The sequence below is a fragment of the Canis lupus genome, chromosome 11 (assembly GCF_011100685.1).
Source record: "Canis lupus familiaris isolate Mischka breed German Shepherd chromosome 11, alternate assembly UU_Cfam_GSD_1.0, whole genome shotgun sequence".
Taxonomy (NCBI): Eukaryota; Metazoa; Chordata; class Mammalia; order Carnivora; family Canidae; genus Canis; species Canis lupus.
Genome location: NC_049232.1, coordinates 26,476,660 through 26,492,339, shown reverse-complemented (window position 1 = coordinate 26,492,339; position 15,680 = coordinate 26,476,660). Strand labels below are relative to the sequence as shown.

Sequence of the window (15,680 nt, the reverse complement as noted above, 5' to 3'; positions counted from 1 at the left end):
CCACTAACTTTACTTTTCATTCATTCTATGCATTTGCCTATTCCAGGCAGTTCATATAAAGGGAATCATATTAATATGTGGGGTTTTGTAACTAGCTTCTTTTACTTAATGTTTTCAAGGTTTTTCCATGCTGGAGAATGTGCCAGCATTTCACTCCTTTTTATTGATGAATAACAGGCCATTAAACAGATACATAAGATTTTATTCATCCATTCATCAGTTGATGGACATCTGAACCACTTCTACCTTCTGGCCATCATGAATAAAGCTGTAATGAACATTCATATATATATTTCGTTATTCTTGGATATATAAGTAGGACTGGAACTGCTGCGTCATGTGTTTAGCTTTAGAGAAACTGCCAGACTGTTTTCCAAAGCAGTTGCACAATTTTACATTCCCACCAGCATGTATCAAGGTTCCAATTTCCCCACATCTTCACTAACACTTGTTTCTTTTCTTTTCTCCCACTCTCTTTCTCTTTCCTTTTTAATGACAGCCATCCTAGTGGGTGTGAAGTGAGATCTCATTGTGGTTTTAATTTGCATTTCTCTGATGGCTCAGGATGTTGCACATCTTTTTCTGTGCTTATTGACCATTAGCATATATTCTTCAAAGAAGTACCTACTCAGATCCTTTGCCGTTTTCATTCAATGAGTAAACAACTAAATGAAACTGAGGGAATAATCAGTAACGCTTCTAGGTACAAGGTCCTTATGAGAGTTATTAGAAATAAATATATTTGTAATAATGCAACTTGGAAAGGAAGCAAAGACAAGATGAAACTAGTGGTGATGGAGTGGAGATCCGGATAAAGCAGAAAGACAGCTACCACAGAGGCACTGAGCATGGAAACCAAGGGGAGGACCTAGGATTCATTTTCTGAGGTGCCATAGGAACCACATGCCTTTAGGTCATGTGTTTAATTCCCAATGTAGTGGAGCAGTACTCAAGAATAATTATCAATTTAGCCCTTAAAGACTTGTTAACAAACTGAAGAATCAATCACACTTTCCAGACCAGTGCAGCTGCCCCTCTTTCCCCCGACAAACAAGTGGAAGTGCCGGACCACCAAAACTAGCAAATACAGATTTGGAGACGTGGGGGACTGGGCCATCCACTTACTAGTTATTAATGGCCCACCACTTTCAAAGGTATATGGGTTTAAACTATTAGGTATTTATGAGAAGAGATATGCCATCAGCTTTTCACAGCTATGCCGTGGTCTTCCCCCATCTGTGTCATTTCAAGGCTTGTTCTGTCTCTTTTCCTTCTTGCCATTCATTCACTTTCCACCAGGTTTCACCAGGGAGGACTATGCTCTTCATTTTTTAATTGATTCACTAAATGCATCAATGAATCAGAGCAGAGTTAGACCTTGTAAGAATATCTGGCTGAAAAAAATGTTTCCTAAGAGAGCCAAATAAACAGGGGCAAGGAATTAATTATATGTTTTAAATACGATTAATCCTCTATTACAAAGAGAAAATTGGTCTCTTTGTTCTGTAATATCTTATCTCAAACAGTATAATGGAGAAAAAGTACTTTGTCTGAGGTTAACTTTCTCATTTTCATTACAAAACTGTTTACAAAGGACATGTGATAAATTAAATACTCATTTCTGATGACTCATAGTAAATCAGAAATAGAAAGATACTTAACATACTACTTTAAATAATCATAAAACATAATACTTAGTGGTGAAATCTAGAACCACTTACCTTAAAAATAAAGATGTTATTAATGTTAACCTATCATCACCATTAGTTAAATAATAATATAATAAAATAGCTAATAAAATAAAATGGGAAAGAGAAGTACAAGAAAAAGCTCTTAGAAAAAAGACAACAAAATTACTTCTCGATAGAGATGACCTTAGTTCATCTAGGAAACTGCAAAGTCACCTAAAAAGAATTTTACAATTATTAAGAGTAATCATTAAGTAATCATTAAGACCATAGGGACGCCTGGATGGCTCAAGGGTGGAGCATCTGCCTTTGGTCAGGGCTGATCCCGGGATCCAGGATCGAGTCCCACATCAGACCTCCTGCATGGAGCCTGCTTCTCCCTCTGCCTGTGTCTCTCATGAATAAATAAATAAAATCTTTTTTTTTAAAAAAAAGGTAGTTAGACAATATAAATATACTTTAAAAATGAACAAATTGTTCTATATGCCAGAAAAAAGTTAGAAAATAAAATAAGAATATCATATCTTTTTGAAAGCAATTCATAGGAAATATAGGGGGTTAAATCTGTGAAGAAACCCACATGATTGAAATAACGCTAAGTGACTAAACTTTTCTAAGGTACATTACAAAAACTCAAATAGCAACATATTTCTTGTTTAGGGGTAGGAAGCATGACCTATCCACAAATTAATCTGGAGCAATAAATAGCTGGGAATAGCAAAAAAAAATCTTGGGGAGAGCAAGAGAAATGAAGTGAGATAATTAAAATGTAATACAAAGCTAAAGTAATTAGAACAGAATCATCTAAAAACAGACCCTATCAGAGAACATAATTCAGTGTACGATAAAAGTGACGTCACAGACCAGTGGGGAATAAAAGTACATTATTTTTATGTTTGATGTGCTCTCTGGAGAAAAATAAAATTAAAGCCTCACTTCATGCTTACATTTAAATGCTAAGATTGTTTTCAGATAGATGAGATAACAAAGCTAAAGCATTTGTTTATGCTTTCATTTAATATTTAAATAGAAATATTTTTAAAAACAAATAAATAGAAATATTTTACTTCCTTTTTTTTTAAAGGTTTTATTTATGAGAGGGGGGTGGGGGGCAGAGACACAGGCAGAGGGAGAAGCAGGCTCCATGCAGGGAGCCCAACGTGGGACTTGATCCCAGGTCTCCAGGACCAGGCCCTAGGCTGAAGGCGGTGCTAAACCACTGAGCAACCGGGCTGCCCTATTTCTTACTTCTTAGAAAACTCTACCCTATCTTGCCCTATTTCCAAGTAACAGTGGGAGAAGACAATTCATAAATTTGACTACATTACTTCTGTATTTAAGTATATATAACAGATGAAGTATATAGTGTTAGGTAAATCTATTAACGAGAACACCAAGATACTAGTAGAAAAATGGGGAGAAGAGATGGACAGCCTACCTAAGATCAACGAAAAATGACTAGTAAACAACTAGGGGAAAATATATACTGTCACAAATCAAAGAAATAAAAATTAATGTGCTAATATTTTTCCTCAATAAATTTGCAAAAGGCCCAAAACTAGGCATTACACCATGTTGAATGGCAACCTTTTTTTTTCTTCAGGATTTTATTTACTTATTCATAAGAGACACAGAGAGGGAGGCAGAGGCACAGGCAGAAGGAGAAGCAGGCTCCCTGCAGGGTCACGCCCTGAGCTGAATGAAGGCGGACACTCAACCTCTGAGGCACCCAGGTATCCAATCCTGAATGGCTGGCAACTTTAAAAATGCTGCTGTTGGCTAAAATCTCTAGAACAACGTCAAACAGGACATTCTCATCTCGTTTCGGACTGTAGGGGAAAAGGAGTCTGTTCCCATTAAATATTATGTTGCACCATTACGTGGGAAGTTATCAGGCTGAGCAAATTCCCTTCTATTCTGGTTTACACGGTGTTTTTCATCAGGCTGTGATGGTAGACTCTGTCAAATGCTTTTTCTGTTTTATTTCCACTATTCTGGCTATTTTTTGCTTGTCTCCTGTGCTGCCTTGTCTTTCTCTACTAACGATGAGGTTCCTCAAGTTTACAACCTCTGCTGCCTTCTCTCTTTTGGTACTCCTCCCCTCACGGCGGGCAATCTCATCTAGTTTCACGATTCTGCATACCACGTGGGTGCTACCTACGCCTGTACCTCCTACCTGGACCAATCATTTTAGCTCCCAACTCATATTCATGCTATGTACCAACCAACTCCACTCTGATATCCCACAATTTCCTGCACTCAATCGTGCTGAGTGGTCTTTCTTCAAAAAAAAAATTTTTTTTTTAGATTTTATTTATTTATTCATGAGAGACAGAGAGAGGCAGAGACACAGGCAGAGGGAGAAGCAGGCTCCACGCAGGGAGCCCGACGTGGGACTTGATCTCGGGTCTCCAGGATCACACCCTGGGCTGAAGGCGGCGCTAAACCTCTGAGCCACCTGGGCTGCCTTTTATCTTCAAAATTCTTGATCACTCAAGATGAATAATGTTTGAGGACATTTCTTTAATCAGTCAATGTCCTCCTCTCAAGTCTGGACTCTAAATGAGTATTTGTGTCACATCTTCTCCTCAAACCTGTAACACTTCCCCCCAGCATCCTCACTTTTATAACTCAGCTGCTTCCTATTTAAATGACGTGAATGCAATCAAAAGATAATGTCTATAGGTTCCTATGACCACATCGACCCACCTACCTGCATCTGAACCATGTACTATCTTACCTTTTTAAAAATGAGGTGTTCAATCTACACTCCCATCTCAGATCAACCTTTCTGCCTGTCCACTAGATTTCATTTCATCTGCCGTGCTCCAGGACATTGCTCTAGCAATTCTCCCTCTATTCTGTATTATTAATACAGATATTAATATCTGTATCAATATTCTCTTCTAAATTCTATTGATCATACAGATGCTACTCGCTCAACAGGGCGTATGCTTGAGATCCTCTCTCTCCCTCTTCCCACTCCCCTCACACATGCATGTGGATTTTCTCTCTAAAAAAATAAATCCCGAAAAACCACAAAAAACAAACCCAACCATGTGATTATAAGCTAATTTTAGCTCCCAACTAAAAATAAAAACAAAGGAACTCTCTCAATTCTATATCCATCTTATGTTATACTATCTCATGTTTCTATAAACCTAAAAAAGCTGCCAACATGCTAACTTCAATCCCTCTCTTCTCTCTTGAACCCACTCCATTCAAGCTTGTGTCTCCTCAACTCCACATAGACTTCTTTTGTCCAAGGTAATTTATGACATCTACATGTTGCTGAATCCAAGGATCAATTCTCAGTTCACATTCTACAACTATTGATGTGAATCAACATCCTTCCTGGAAACACTGTTTTTCACTTGGCTTCCAAGTAGAATCAGTTTCTGGTGTTCTGGTCTTACTAACTCTTCCTCAATCTCCATTGCTAGATACTGCTCACCTCCCCAAATTCTAAATGCTAGAGAATCCCAGTTTCAGAGGTTCTTAGACCTTTTTACTCTACGTATACTACTCATTCCATTAATAAGTACTTTCAGGCTCACAGCTTTAAGCATTACGTGTATGTTAATGAATCTCAATTAATATATTTGTCCAGATCTGCTCCCTGAATTTCACTTAGCGGCCTGCATACTAATTTACATGCTCAAAACTGAGCTCCTGGTGGTGCCTAGGTGGCTCAGTCGGTTAAGCATCTGCCTTCAGCGTATGTCATGATCGCAGGGTCCTGAGATCGAGCCCCACCATCAGGTTCCCCAGTCAGAGGGGAGCCTGCTTCTCCCCTTCGCTCTGCTGCTCCCTTCAGCTCCTGCTGTCTATCGCTCTACACGCTCTCTCTCTCTCCAATGAATAAATAACATCGTTAAAAACAAAACAAAACCGAGCTCAACTCTTCACCCAAACTACTTTTTCCTATCAAAATAAATGACAGTTCCATCTTTCCAGCTACTAATACTGAAAACCTTGGATTTCTCCCTGACTCTTCTCTTTCCCCTCCACCTCACATCTAATCCTTCAGTAAATTCTATCATCAAAATATATCCAGACTCTAACCTGTACCCACCATGTCCACTGGACTCTTTTCCTTGATTAGCATAATAGCCTCTGTTTTGGTTTCCTATTGCTACTGTAACATATTATCAAAGTAGTTGAGTTTAAAACAACACAAATATGTATCTTAAAGTTCTAGATGCCAGAAGTCTAAAGTGGATCTTACAGAGCTAAAATCCAAGTGGCAGACCTATTCTTTCTAGGCACTTTAGGGGAGAATCCAGTCCAACTCCTAAAGGATGCCCACATTCCTCTGCTTGTGGCCACATTGCTCCAATTCCTGCTTCCATGATCTCAGTATCTTCTCGGATGCTGATACCCTTGGCTCCCTCCTATGAGGACAATTATGATTATTTTGGGGAAGCCACCGGGAAAATCTAATCACTTATAGATCCTTAGTGGGTTTTTTTAACCTTTGCAAAGTTCCTTTTGCCATAAAAGGCAACATATTCATAGGTTTCAGGAATTAGGAAATGAACATCTTTGTTGGGGGGGAAGGGAGAGATTATTCTGCTTAGCACAGCCTGCTGAGAGGTATCTCTGTTTCTAACCCTCCTGACAAAAGTCACAGGGAGAGTGTTCAAACCTAAGTTAGATCATGTCAATCCTCTAATCAAAATCCTATAATGGCTTCCCATTCAGAGTAAAGAGCCAAAGCCTTACCATGGCCTTAAAAGACCCCAAACCACCCAGACTCTTGTTAGATATCTGATCCCTTTCCTCAAAGCCTCTGCCTTTGCTGTTTGATCTACCTGAGTGCTCTCCCCTCAGGTACCCTCCACAGCCTGCTCAGTCATCTCCTCCAGGTCTTTGCTTCTAAATCATGTTCTCAGTGACATCTTTTCTGACATTCTAACACATCAGACTTTGTGGGATGAGGCTAAAGCAGTGCTTTAAAAGAAATTTATAGCATTAAATGTTTAAGCATAACATTAGAAAAGAAGCTATCAAACCAATGGTCTCAATGCTTAGAATTTTAGAGACCAGAGAAATAAGAGCACATTAAACACAAAGCAAGTGGAAGGAACAACAGAGTAGTAATCAATGCAATATAAATCACTAAACCTCACTCAACAGCCAGTGTGAATATCCTTGTATCTACTACAGAAATTGGATTGTTAAAAACCTTCCCACAGGGCACCTGAGTGGCTCAGTTGGTCAAACATCTGCCTTCAGCTCAGGTCCTGATCCCGTGGGTCCTGGGACTGAGCTCCACATCAGGATCCCTGCTCCAGGAGGGTCTGCTTCTCCCTCTGTCCCCTCCCCATGTTTGTGCTTTCTCGCTCTCGCTCTCAAAAAAACAAGAACAAAAAAACCCACCCACAAAGAAAAACTCAGGCCCAGTGACTTCATTGGTAAATGATCCCAAACATTTAAAGGAAGAATACTCATTATACAGCCTTTTCAAGAAAACAGAAGAGAAGGAAACTTTCCAAACGTTAGGATATGGAAGATGAGACTTTACAGAAAAAAGAAAACAAAAGACCAGTAGTATCAAAGTGCTAAGCCCTGCAAGGAGACTTGGTATCTCTGCTGGCCTGTTCCTTGCACATGCCTGTCAGAGTGGGTGGAAGTGGGGTGGGGCAGGCAAGGTACAGACACTTCTAGTCAGAAGCATCTCCTTCGAGCTCTTCTGTGATACTGCTTTGAAAGAAAACGTTAGACAATATCAAAAATGGAAAAGTGAGCTGGTTCAGAGGTAGATGGTTTTCTGATTGTGAAATAACAGATGGGTGAGAGCTGAGGTCACAAGGGTACCCTGGCCTATAGGCCTTGGATACCCCTTTAAGAGTTATATATTCTCACCACCAACAGGCCAGGCCTGTGTGGGTTTGTGCTTTATTTGATGCTTGTTAGGCCTGTCAGCTACTGAAAATGATCAGTGTTCCCAGAAGCACAAAGGGAAAAGCAGCAATATGGAAGATAAATCTAAGGAGGCACAAGAAAGAACAGTCAATTTCATAAGTTATTCCTCTAGTTAGCGAGAAGTACTAAAATGGAAAAAAGAAAAAGAAATGCAGATAAGCAGTGGCTTGAAATACTTAATTCGACCTTGTGTAGATTTCTAAGAAAGGCCATGCATTAAGCCAGGCTCTGCGAATTATTAAAGTGCCAGATCTGTATTAACCTAAATGTACAATGCTCATTCTCACAAATGAACTAAGGAAAATAAAATATTAAGTGAGATCATTTCCAAAATGCCCTCCTACAATTTTAAAGACTCAATTGTCAGAAATCACCTTCTTTTTCTTTTTCCTTTTATCCCCCCTGGCCAGCACCAAATGAACTAAAAAAGTGAAATGTCTGAGGCAGCTACCATGGACTAAGACTTAGGAACATTCACAAATAAGATATGTCAGGAATACGTGGGGTACAGATTCAGATCTTTCCTCAAAACAGTTGGAATTTCTCCTTATAAAAGCATGTGAGACTAGGGGTTTCTGCTCAGATGGAAGCGGGACCCCTCCTGGTGCAGAGAGAGCTCAGCCAGAGAGTAGAAGGCAATGCAGGCAGAGACAGCTGACCTACTTCCTTTTTATAATAGCCATGTCACCAAAAAATGTGGGTGCTTTTTTATCCCCCAAGAAAATAAAGCCACTTTCAGGTTCCTTCCTCCTCAACTTTAATCTCAAATATTTGAAGCTAACATCACATCACTTAACCACTAAAAAGTTAGTACTTTAGAATAGTTCCCATTTCCAAAAGTTTTTTTTTTTTTTTAATTTTTTTTTTAATTTTTTTATTTATTTATGATAGTCAGAGAGAGACGGAGAGAGGCAGAGACACAGGCAGAGGGAGAAGCAGGCTCCATGCACCGGGAACCCGACGTGGGATTCGATCCCGGGTCTCCAGGATCGCGCCCTGGGCCAAAGGCAGGCGCTAAACCACTGCGCCACCCAGGGATCCCTCCATTTCCAAAAGTTAATGTGCTATGGGGTGAACCCCAAAATGGGGGAAAAGTTCCTTTAGAAGTTCCATCTATCATCTCTCCCTTTCAGAAAGGAATAATAAGGTCTAGGAGCCAACTCTGAACTATAGGTGGAGCCAGAGAAAAGCAGCCCCCAGCGTAGTTATGCACAGAGGGCACCCCCTGCACAGGGGAGTGGGCTTCCTAAATGCAACAGCCTGTATGAGAGGCACAAAAATAGCCTGGAAACACGTCACACGTGCTCCATCCTGGGGCCAGATACCGACAGCAATCTCACAATAAAGAAAGATACTCCCTAGGAACAGTCTACACACTATACAGTCTACACACTATAGCATATTAATTAAACCCGACCTTAAACTCCTGGCACACTATTTAGCCTAGTGGATTAACTTGCTTCGACTCTGTTTATCAAACAAGCCACTGACTGTGGACGGGAAGACCTCAGGACAAGGGCCCTGGTGCTGGAGATTGCTTCCCACATCAGGATCAAGACTGAGGAGAAGGCTTCACTGAAAACCCTCTTTCTCAGAGGGATGGCCACCAGATCCTTTGAAGAAGAGGTCCTCTGAGGGTGCAACACATGGGCCAGATAAAGCCAGATGCAGTCCCAGAAGAGCGTAATTCTTTGCCATCCTCAAAGAATTTCATAACTTTTCATTAGTTACCAATCATTTAAAATGGAGACTGGACAGAAAAATCTCAATTGCTGACTTCTCTTTAAAAATAATGAAAAGGACCTAACAACAATGGGCTGGAGAAGAGTTGCAGCTGCCCCACGTAGAAATGGCACAGTTTGTCCCTGCCATGCCTGCAAATATCTGCTCTATTTGCAATCGTGAGCCTGCCCAGCCCTGCTTGTGCGCATGGGCAGGAATGAACCTAAGCCAGGGTCTGGGGGGTAAGCAACACACTTAGAGAAACCTCTTTGTATCCAGAACATACACTCAATACCAAGTGTGATCTGGGCATAGTTTAGGCCTACTCTCCTAGAGGGTTTGTCCTAGCAGGAGAAATGAAACCACCCAAGAGAGGCAGAAACACTGCTCTCTGAGGGCAAACTCAAACCAGTGCAACATGGCCCCCCGCCACACATGATTTATGCACACCAACATTTCATTATGAACTACAAGACTCTCCACACAATTTTTCTCCTAAGCTTTAAGATCATTTATATAAATAATCTTGGTAGGTGTGATCAGCGTATGTTACCATCTGTTTCAGCTGGTATGTGAAAGTATTGTCACTTTTCAAGCATTTCAAAACCAAATGGAGAACCAAGGACATTAAAAACAAAGTGCTGATAGGGTAAAATGGCAAACTTGAGAAAAGGAAGCCAAATGTTAGGAATCTACTCTAAATTTACTTCATATACTCGGTCATCCATGAACTTTCTACAGGTGACTCAATCCATTGTGGTTTTTATCTTTACAGCAGCTACCAATTCCTACCAGATTTCATGACTGGATTAAAACAGGAAAGATGCCCATAATATAATATGGATTCACAATCAGCCCATCATACTAGTGTTTAGACAAACCAACTCTCACTGACACGCTAGATCCACATGGGTGAGATAGGAACAAATGCCCTAAACCTGTGCACCAGTTAGGAGCCCAGATTAATAACCAGGTGCTACTCATTGTGGTGGCCTAGCTTGATTGTCAGGAATTATTTACATGAATGAGATCTCAAAATATATTTTTTTAAGATTTTATTTATTTATTCATAGAGACACAGAGAGAGAGACACACACACAGGCAGAGGGAGAAGCAGGCCCAATGCAGGGAGCCCGATGTGGGACTCGATCCCGGGTCTCCAGGATCACGCCCTGGACTGAAGGTGGCGCCAAACCACTGAGCCACCGGGGCTGCCCTCAAAATATTTTAAAGCTGGTTGCAGACTAACATAGAAACTGCATTCCTGGGACCTCTCTTTTGTTATTCCAGCCCCTCTGCTTTGTTTCTCTTTATCTGTGGCCACTGCCATCTGGCAGGACATTTAGAGAGTAAATGTAAATCCTTGGAACTCTAATGAGCAGTCTCGAAGTGAGAAATCGGAGAGGGAACCTCTTTCCATGGAAAACGGCACTTATATTGTTTAAGAACACCTGGGACTGTCAAGGAGCTTCAGGCCCCACAGACACAGCCCATTCCTCTCACAGGAGGCAGGCAACACACTGGGCATTTAACAAAAAGCAACTGTTCTTCTAGAAGCTGGAATCTTTTTTTTTTTTTTTTTTAAGATTTTATTTATTTATTCATGAGAGACACAGAGAGAGGCAGAGACACAGGCAGAGGGAGAAGCAGGCCCCATGCAGGGAGCCCGACACACAGGACTCGATCCCAGGACTCCAGGATCATGCCCCGGGCTGAAGGCAGGCACCAAACCACTGAGTCACCCAGGGATCCCCAGCTTCAGAGTCTTAAGAGTCCCAGGTGTTTAACCTAGCCTAATCACTAGTCTTCCAATATGCCATTATAAATGGAGAAAAGTTCTTGAGCTTTTATAATTCAGGAGCAGGCTGGATTACATTATTACTATCTGTATCAGAATGCTACTTTAGGACATTACAGAGTAATGGTTGTGGGTCTTGAATCCTGTTCTCTCCAACACAGAGATCCAAATCCGAGGCATTAAGAAGGAGTATAGGAGGGCAGCCCAGGTGGCTCAGTGGTTTAGCACCGCCTTCAGCTCAGGGTGTGATCCTGGACACCTGGGATCGAATCCCAGGTCAGGCTCCCTGCATGGAGCCTGCTTCTCCCTCTGCCTGTGTCTCTGCCTCGCTCGCTCTCTCTCTGCTATCTCATGAATAAATAAATAAAATCTTTTTTAAAAAATTGTAAAAAAGAAGAAGTATAGGAGGGTGGCTGTTACTCCTTCATGCTCATAGGAGAACTACCCAAATTTCAGGACTGCCAGATATTGTAGATGGCCCTCTCTCAAGGAGGATACAGACCAAATACTGTGGTCACTATCCCCCTCCATTTACCAGCAGTGAAGCACACTATGTATTTTAAATGAAGGGCAAGGGGACAGTAACATGTGATGCCTCAGGGAAATGTCATTTGAAGTTAAACACAAATTTCTCCAAGCTATGTGAACTCTGGATTGGTGTTCTGTACCCCACAAGACTTCCATGTAAAATCCTAAAAACAAAACTAAAAAAAACAAACCTCATCTCCACTGTAACCGAAATCCAATTTGGTGGTATCATAAACATTCATGGTCATACCTTACCTGAGGACAGAGGGCTTCTAGTTGGCTTGCTGACATTCGAACAAGCTTTACACCTTCTTCATTGTTTGAGATGGAACAGGCCAAGTTGGCAACCTAGAAGAAAGGAACACCATAAAAAGATCTTTGAAGATTTTCCTTTTGATCCCTAAAGAAAACACAGGTATACCTACTCCCACCCCTGATCTTCTACAGAACACATGCCAAGAGCACCAATGGTGTTTAACTTCTCATAGATTGGTTACCTACTTTGGAAGATAAATTAATTTTTTAAAATCTCTGTGCTAAAGAGATTATATAGACTTGTAACAAAGGTCACACTGTAACTGGTGGCAGAACCTTAGAGATTTCAGGGCATATAACTCAGGCTTTACATGTGCTCTAACCTGCTCCAACAGCAGCTTCAGTAAGAGGTTCTCATGGTACAGACAACAACATGAGAAAAGCTAAGGAACCAAGGGCATCAAGAAAGAATAGTTGGTATTCTCAAATAAAAATATACTACGCAGCTGTTGTTGAAGAAATAGAAATTCTGAGTTGCTATTCTCATGTGACGGGTGAATGGATGCTTACTAAGCCAAGAGGAGTTTTACTTGAACACAAAGCTATTTTTCACCTAAGAAAATAGTGTTAAGGGCAGCCGGGGTGGCTTGGCGGTTTGGCGCCACCTTCGGCCCGGGGCATGATCCTGGAGTCCTGGGATGAAGTTCCACCCTGTGGGGAGCCTGCTTCTCCCTCTGCCTGTGTCTCTGTGTCTCTGCCTCTCTCTCTCTCTCTCTCTCTCTCATGAATAAATAAAATCTTAAAAAAAAAAAAAAAAAAGGAAAATAGTGTTAAGACAACATCAAGATATACCCAAGACCATCTTCACCAGAAATGTAAAACAAAATAGGGATGATGTCCTATAGTTAAGAGCAAAACTGTCCTTTGACTGCATTTTTCAAAGCACTGACTGCTCAACTCTTTTCTGAATGGTACTGCCTCATCTGAACTAATCCTTTCCTTCCCACCCAAGCATCTTCCTGACTCTGCTCAGGTAGCCAGGAACAATCTTCCCAAGTTGTATCATACTTGCTCTGTGGAGGCCCTGCTGCTGCTGAGAAAGCCACTCTGTAGCAACTGTGAGGGTTGTGATCACTTACCCATGTTTCTAAATGAACAGGCTTGCCAATTCCATTAGCAATCCCAAGGACCAAATGAATACACACAGCGCTAAGACACATCTTTCCCCCAGTTGCAAATAGAGTTATAAATGACAGAGGTGCAGGCAGCTGAATGGCAGAGGCACTTTCTGGGAGCTTAAATGCCAGAGTAAACAAGGGCAAGGGCAATAACCTTTGATTTTCACTCCTTTACCTGACGTAAGCATATAAAGGCACAAGAAAAATTACATACTATTATGGCTGTTATTTGCAGTAGTATGTTTAGGGATTATAAGCTTTCTGTAAGCCTGTTCACTATCAGGATCCAGCAATGACTAACCATAAGAAGAAACAAAAGAAATAATGTGCAATTTAAACATAACATGTAAGGAAATGAAAAATTAAATCAGATCTTTAATGTTTAGGGGCCTTCAAAATCCTATAAAGAACTAACATTTATACTCCCTCTAAAGATTACAGTTCCACTTTCTAATAGCAACTGGACCTGGGCAACAAGGCACTAGTCTTCACAATGGTAACAGATAAAGTTGGCTGTAGATTTCTATTTGTTTACAGGTTACTGCAGAAGTGCCTGGGTGGCTCAGTTAGGTAAGCTGCCCACTCTGGGTTTCAGCTCAGGTCATGATCTCAAGGTCGTGGGATGGAGCCCAGTGTTGGGCTCTGACTGGGCTCTGTGCTCAGCAGGGAGTCTGCTAAGATTCTCTCTCCCTCTTCCATTGCCACCCCCCCCCCCCCGCACTGTTTCCCTCTCTTAAAAAAAATTACTGCAAAACATGACCAAAACTGTATTTCATTGAATATGAAACTTTTAAAAAACATTATTCCTCAAATGTACATTTTATGATGCTACAGTGAAGGGTAAAGCTTAAATTAGACATGTTCATGAATCTGTAACTCCTATTGCTTCAATTCCTTAAAAAGACATTTTGAAAAACAAATGTAAAATTGGAAGGTTCATCACTGAATTAGCAGTTTAGGACTAATGACAATTCCCGGCGAAGTGAGCATACAAACACCCAGCATCCCCACACCACTCCTGCAACTTGGGAGGCCAGCCAAGTGTTAAATTCAGGAAGGTCTGTCACTGTGTTTCTATCTTCCATTCTCTAGTCATTACTACCACAACTTTACCTCAGTTTATACTCTCCCAATTTTATGAATCTGTAAAACCTAGAAAAATACTTAAATTAAGTAGCAAAGATTATGTAAACTACCATAACTGCAGATGAGACACTTGAGCATGGTGTGTGGCTAGGACTGAAATGGCTAACTTCTGTGAACCATCTTTCCTGTTTTCTAATGCAAACCCTAAAATAATGGTTATGGAAGACTTGTTCTTTATTTTAAAACATTACTTAAAATGGTTTCTGATGCACTGCTGAGGCAGTAATGTTCTCCAAGAGTACATTGCCTGTTTCAGGAGGCCACCCTGCCTGGCTGGGGAGGAGGAAGCGGGAGCCTGTCACTGACAGTCTTCTCCAGATGAATGAGCTTCTATTCACCCTTCAGGGACAGGGCTACTCACTTCTAACAATGACAAATTTGCAAGTGCAACATCTCAACCGTAGCTCTGCAGCTCTCAGAGAGACTCAAGAGGTTAACCTCATCTACTACCTCCAGGCTGGACTACAGTGAGAGCTGAGGGTGAGGAGACAGGTTTCCCTTAATGTATCCTTCTGGAGCTCTAGAAATTTGGGAGAGTAATTAATACTGAAACTGAGTAAGATTCTGAAGTTTAAAATAAAAATACTTAGCAGCTAACTTGTAGAGAACCTGGCACAGCACTCTAAGTACCTCTGTATTGGCTGTGAGAATAAATGTCTTTCTGCTATCACAGTAACTTGTGTATTCACAATTTAAACGTCTTTGATTCCTGTTAATGCAAGAAGTGGGCTAAGATTTAAGATTGTCTGACCACTAGCTTTGAAATCATGAAGGCCTCTTGCACTACTTACGCCTATACTGTGTAAATTTGGGCCCTGTAGAAGAGCAGAACATTTCAGAAAACCAGCAACTCCGTGATTTAAAACAAGACAAAACAAAACAAAAAACAAAACAAAACAAAAAGCCCTCAATTTTTGCTGGTTTCAGGAGTACTGCAGTAACAACTTACACTGTGGAGGGAAAAAAAAAGTCACAGCCAGGCTGTGTCAGCCAATAAATATAACATCTAGACATTACAGAAAAGACAACTTTTCAGACATTTAGGAAAACTCTACCTTTATACTAGATTTTCTTCTATGAAATAAAATTTATGAAGTTCTATAGTAGAAAAACACCCTATTTTGACAATTCTCTATTATACATGTATTAATGACTTTAAATGAAACTGAAGTTTGTTTAAATACTAGTTGTTTCCCACTGCCTTGAGTAACTACTTCTCATTCATATTTGGCTGAGGTGCTCCACTGCCCTTTATTCTGGAGCATCTGAAGAAACTGAAGATTTCTTTTTGTTTGGGGTAATAAATTAAGGAACTATTAATGACCTAATAATAGCCTATACCCATTTTGTGGGAGAGAAACAAGTGAGAAGTACTTTGGAAAAGGGAGCTTTGAAGTCTAAGTAGTGATACCACAACCATAAGGCTGAAGAGATTGA

General features: G+C 40.7%; 1 protein-coding gene across 1 annotated transcript in view; it reads right to left on the bottom strand.

Annotated features, from left to right (window-relative positions):
* Positions 1-15,680, bottom strand: part of CTNNA1 (catenin alpha 1) — a 186,080-nt gene that overhangs the window by 16,932 nt on the left and 153,468 nt on the right. The window contains exon 10 of the mRNA XM_038552316.1: positions 11,920-12,012. Within this exon, the coding sequence (XP_038408244.1) occupies positions 11,920-12,012 (93 nt within the window). The remainder of the gene's footprint in view (positions 1-11,919; positions 12,013-15,680) is intronic.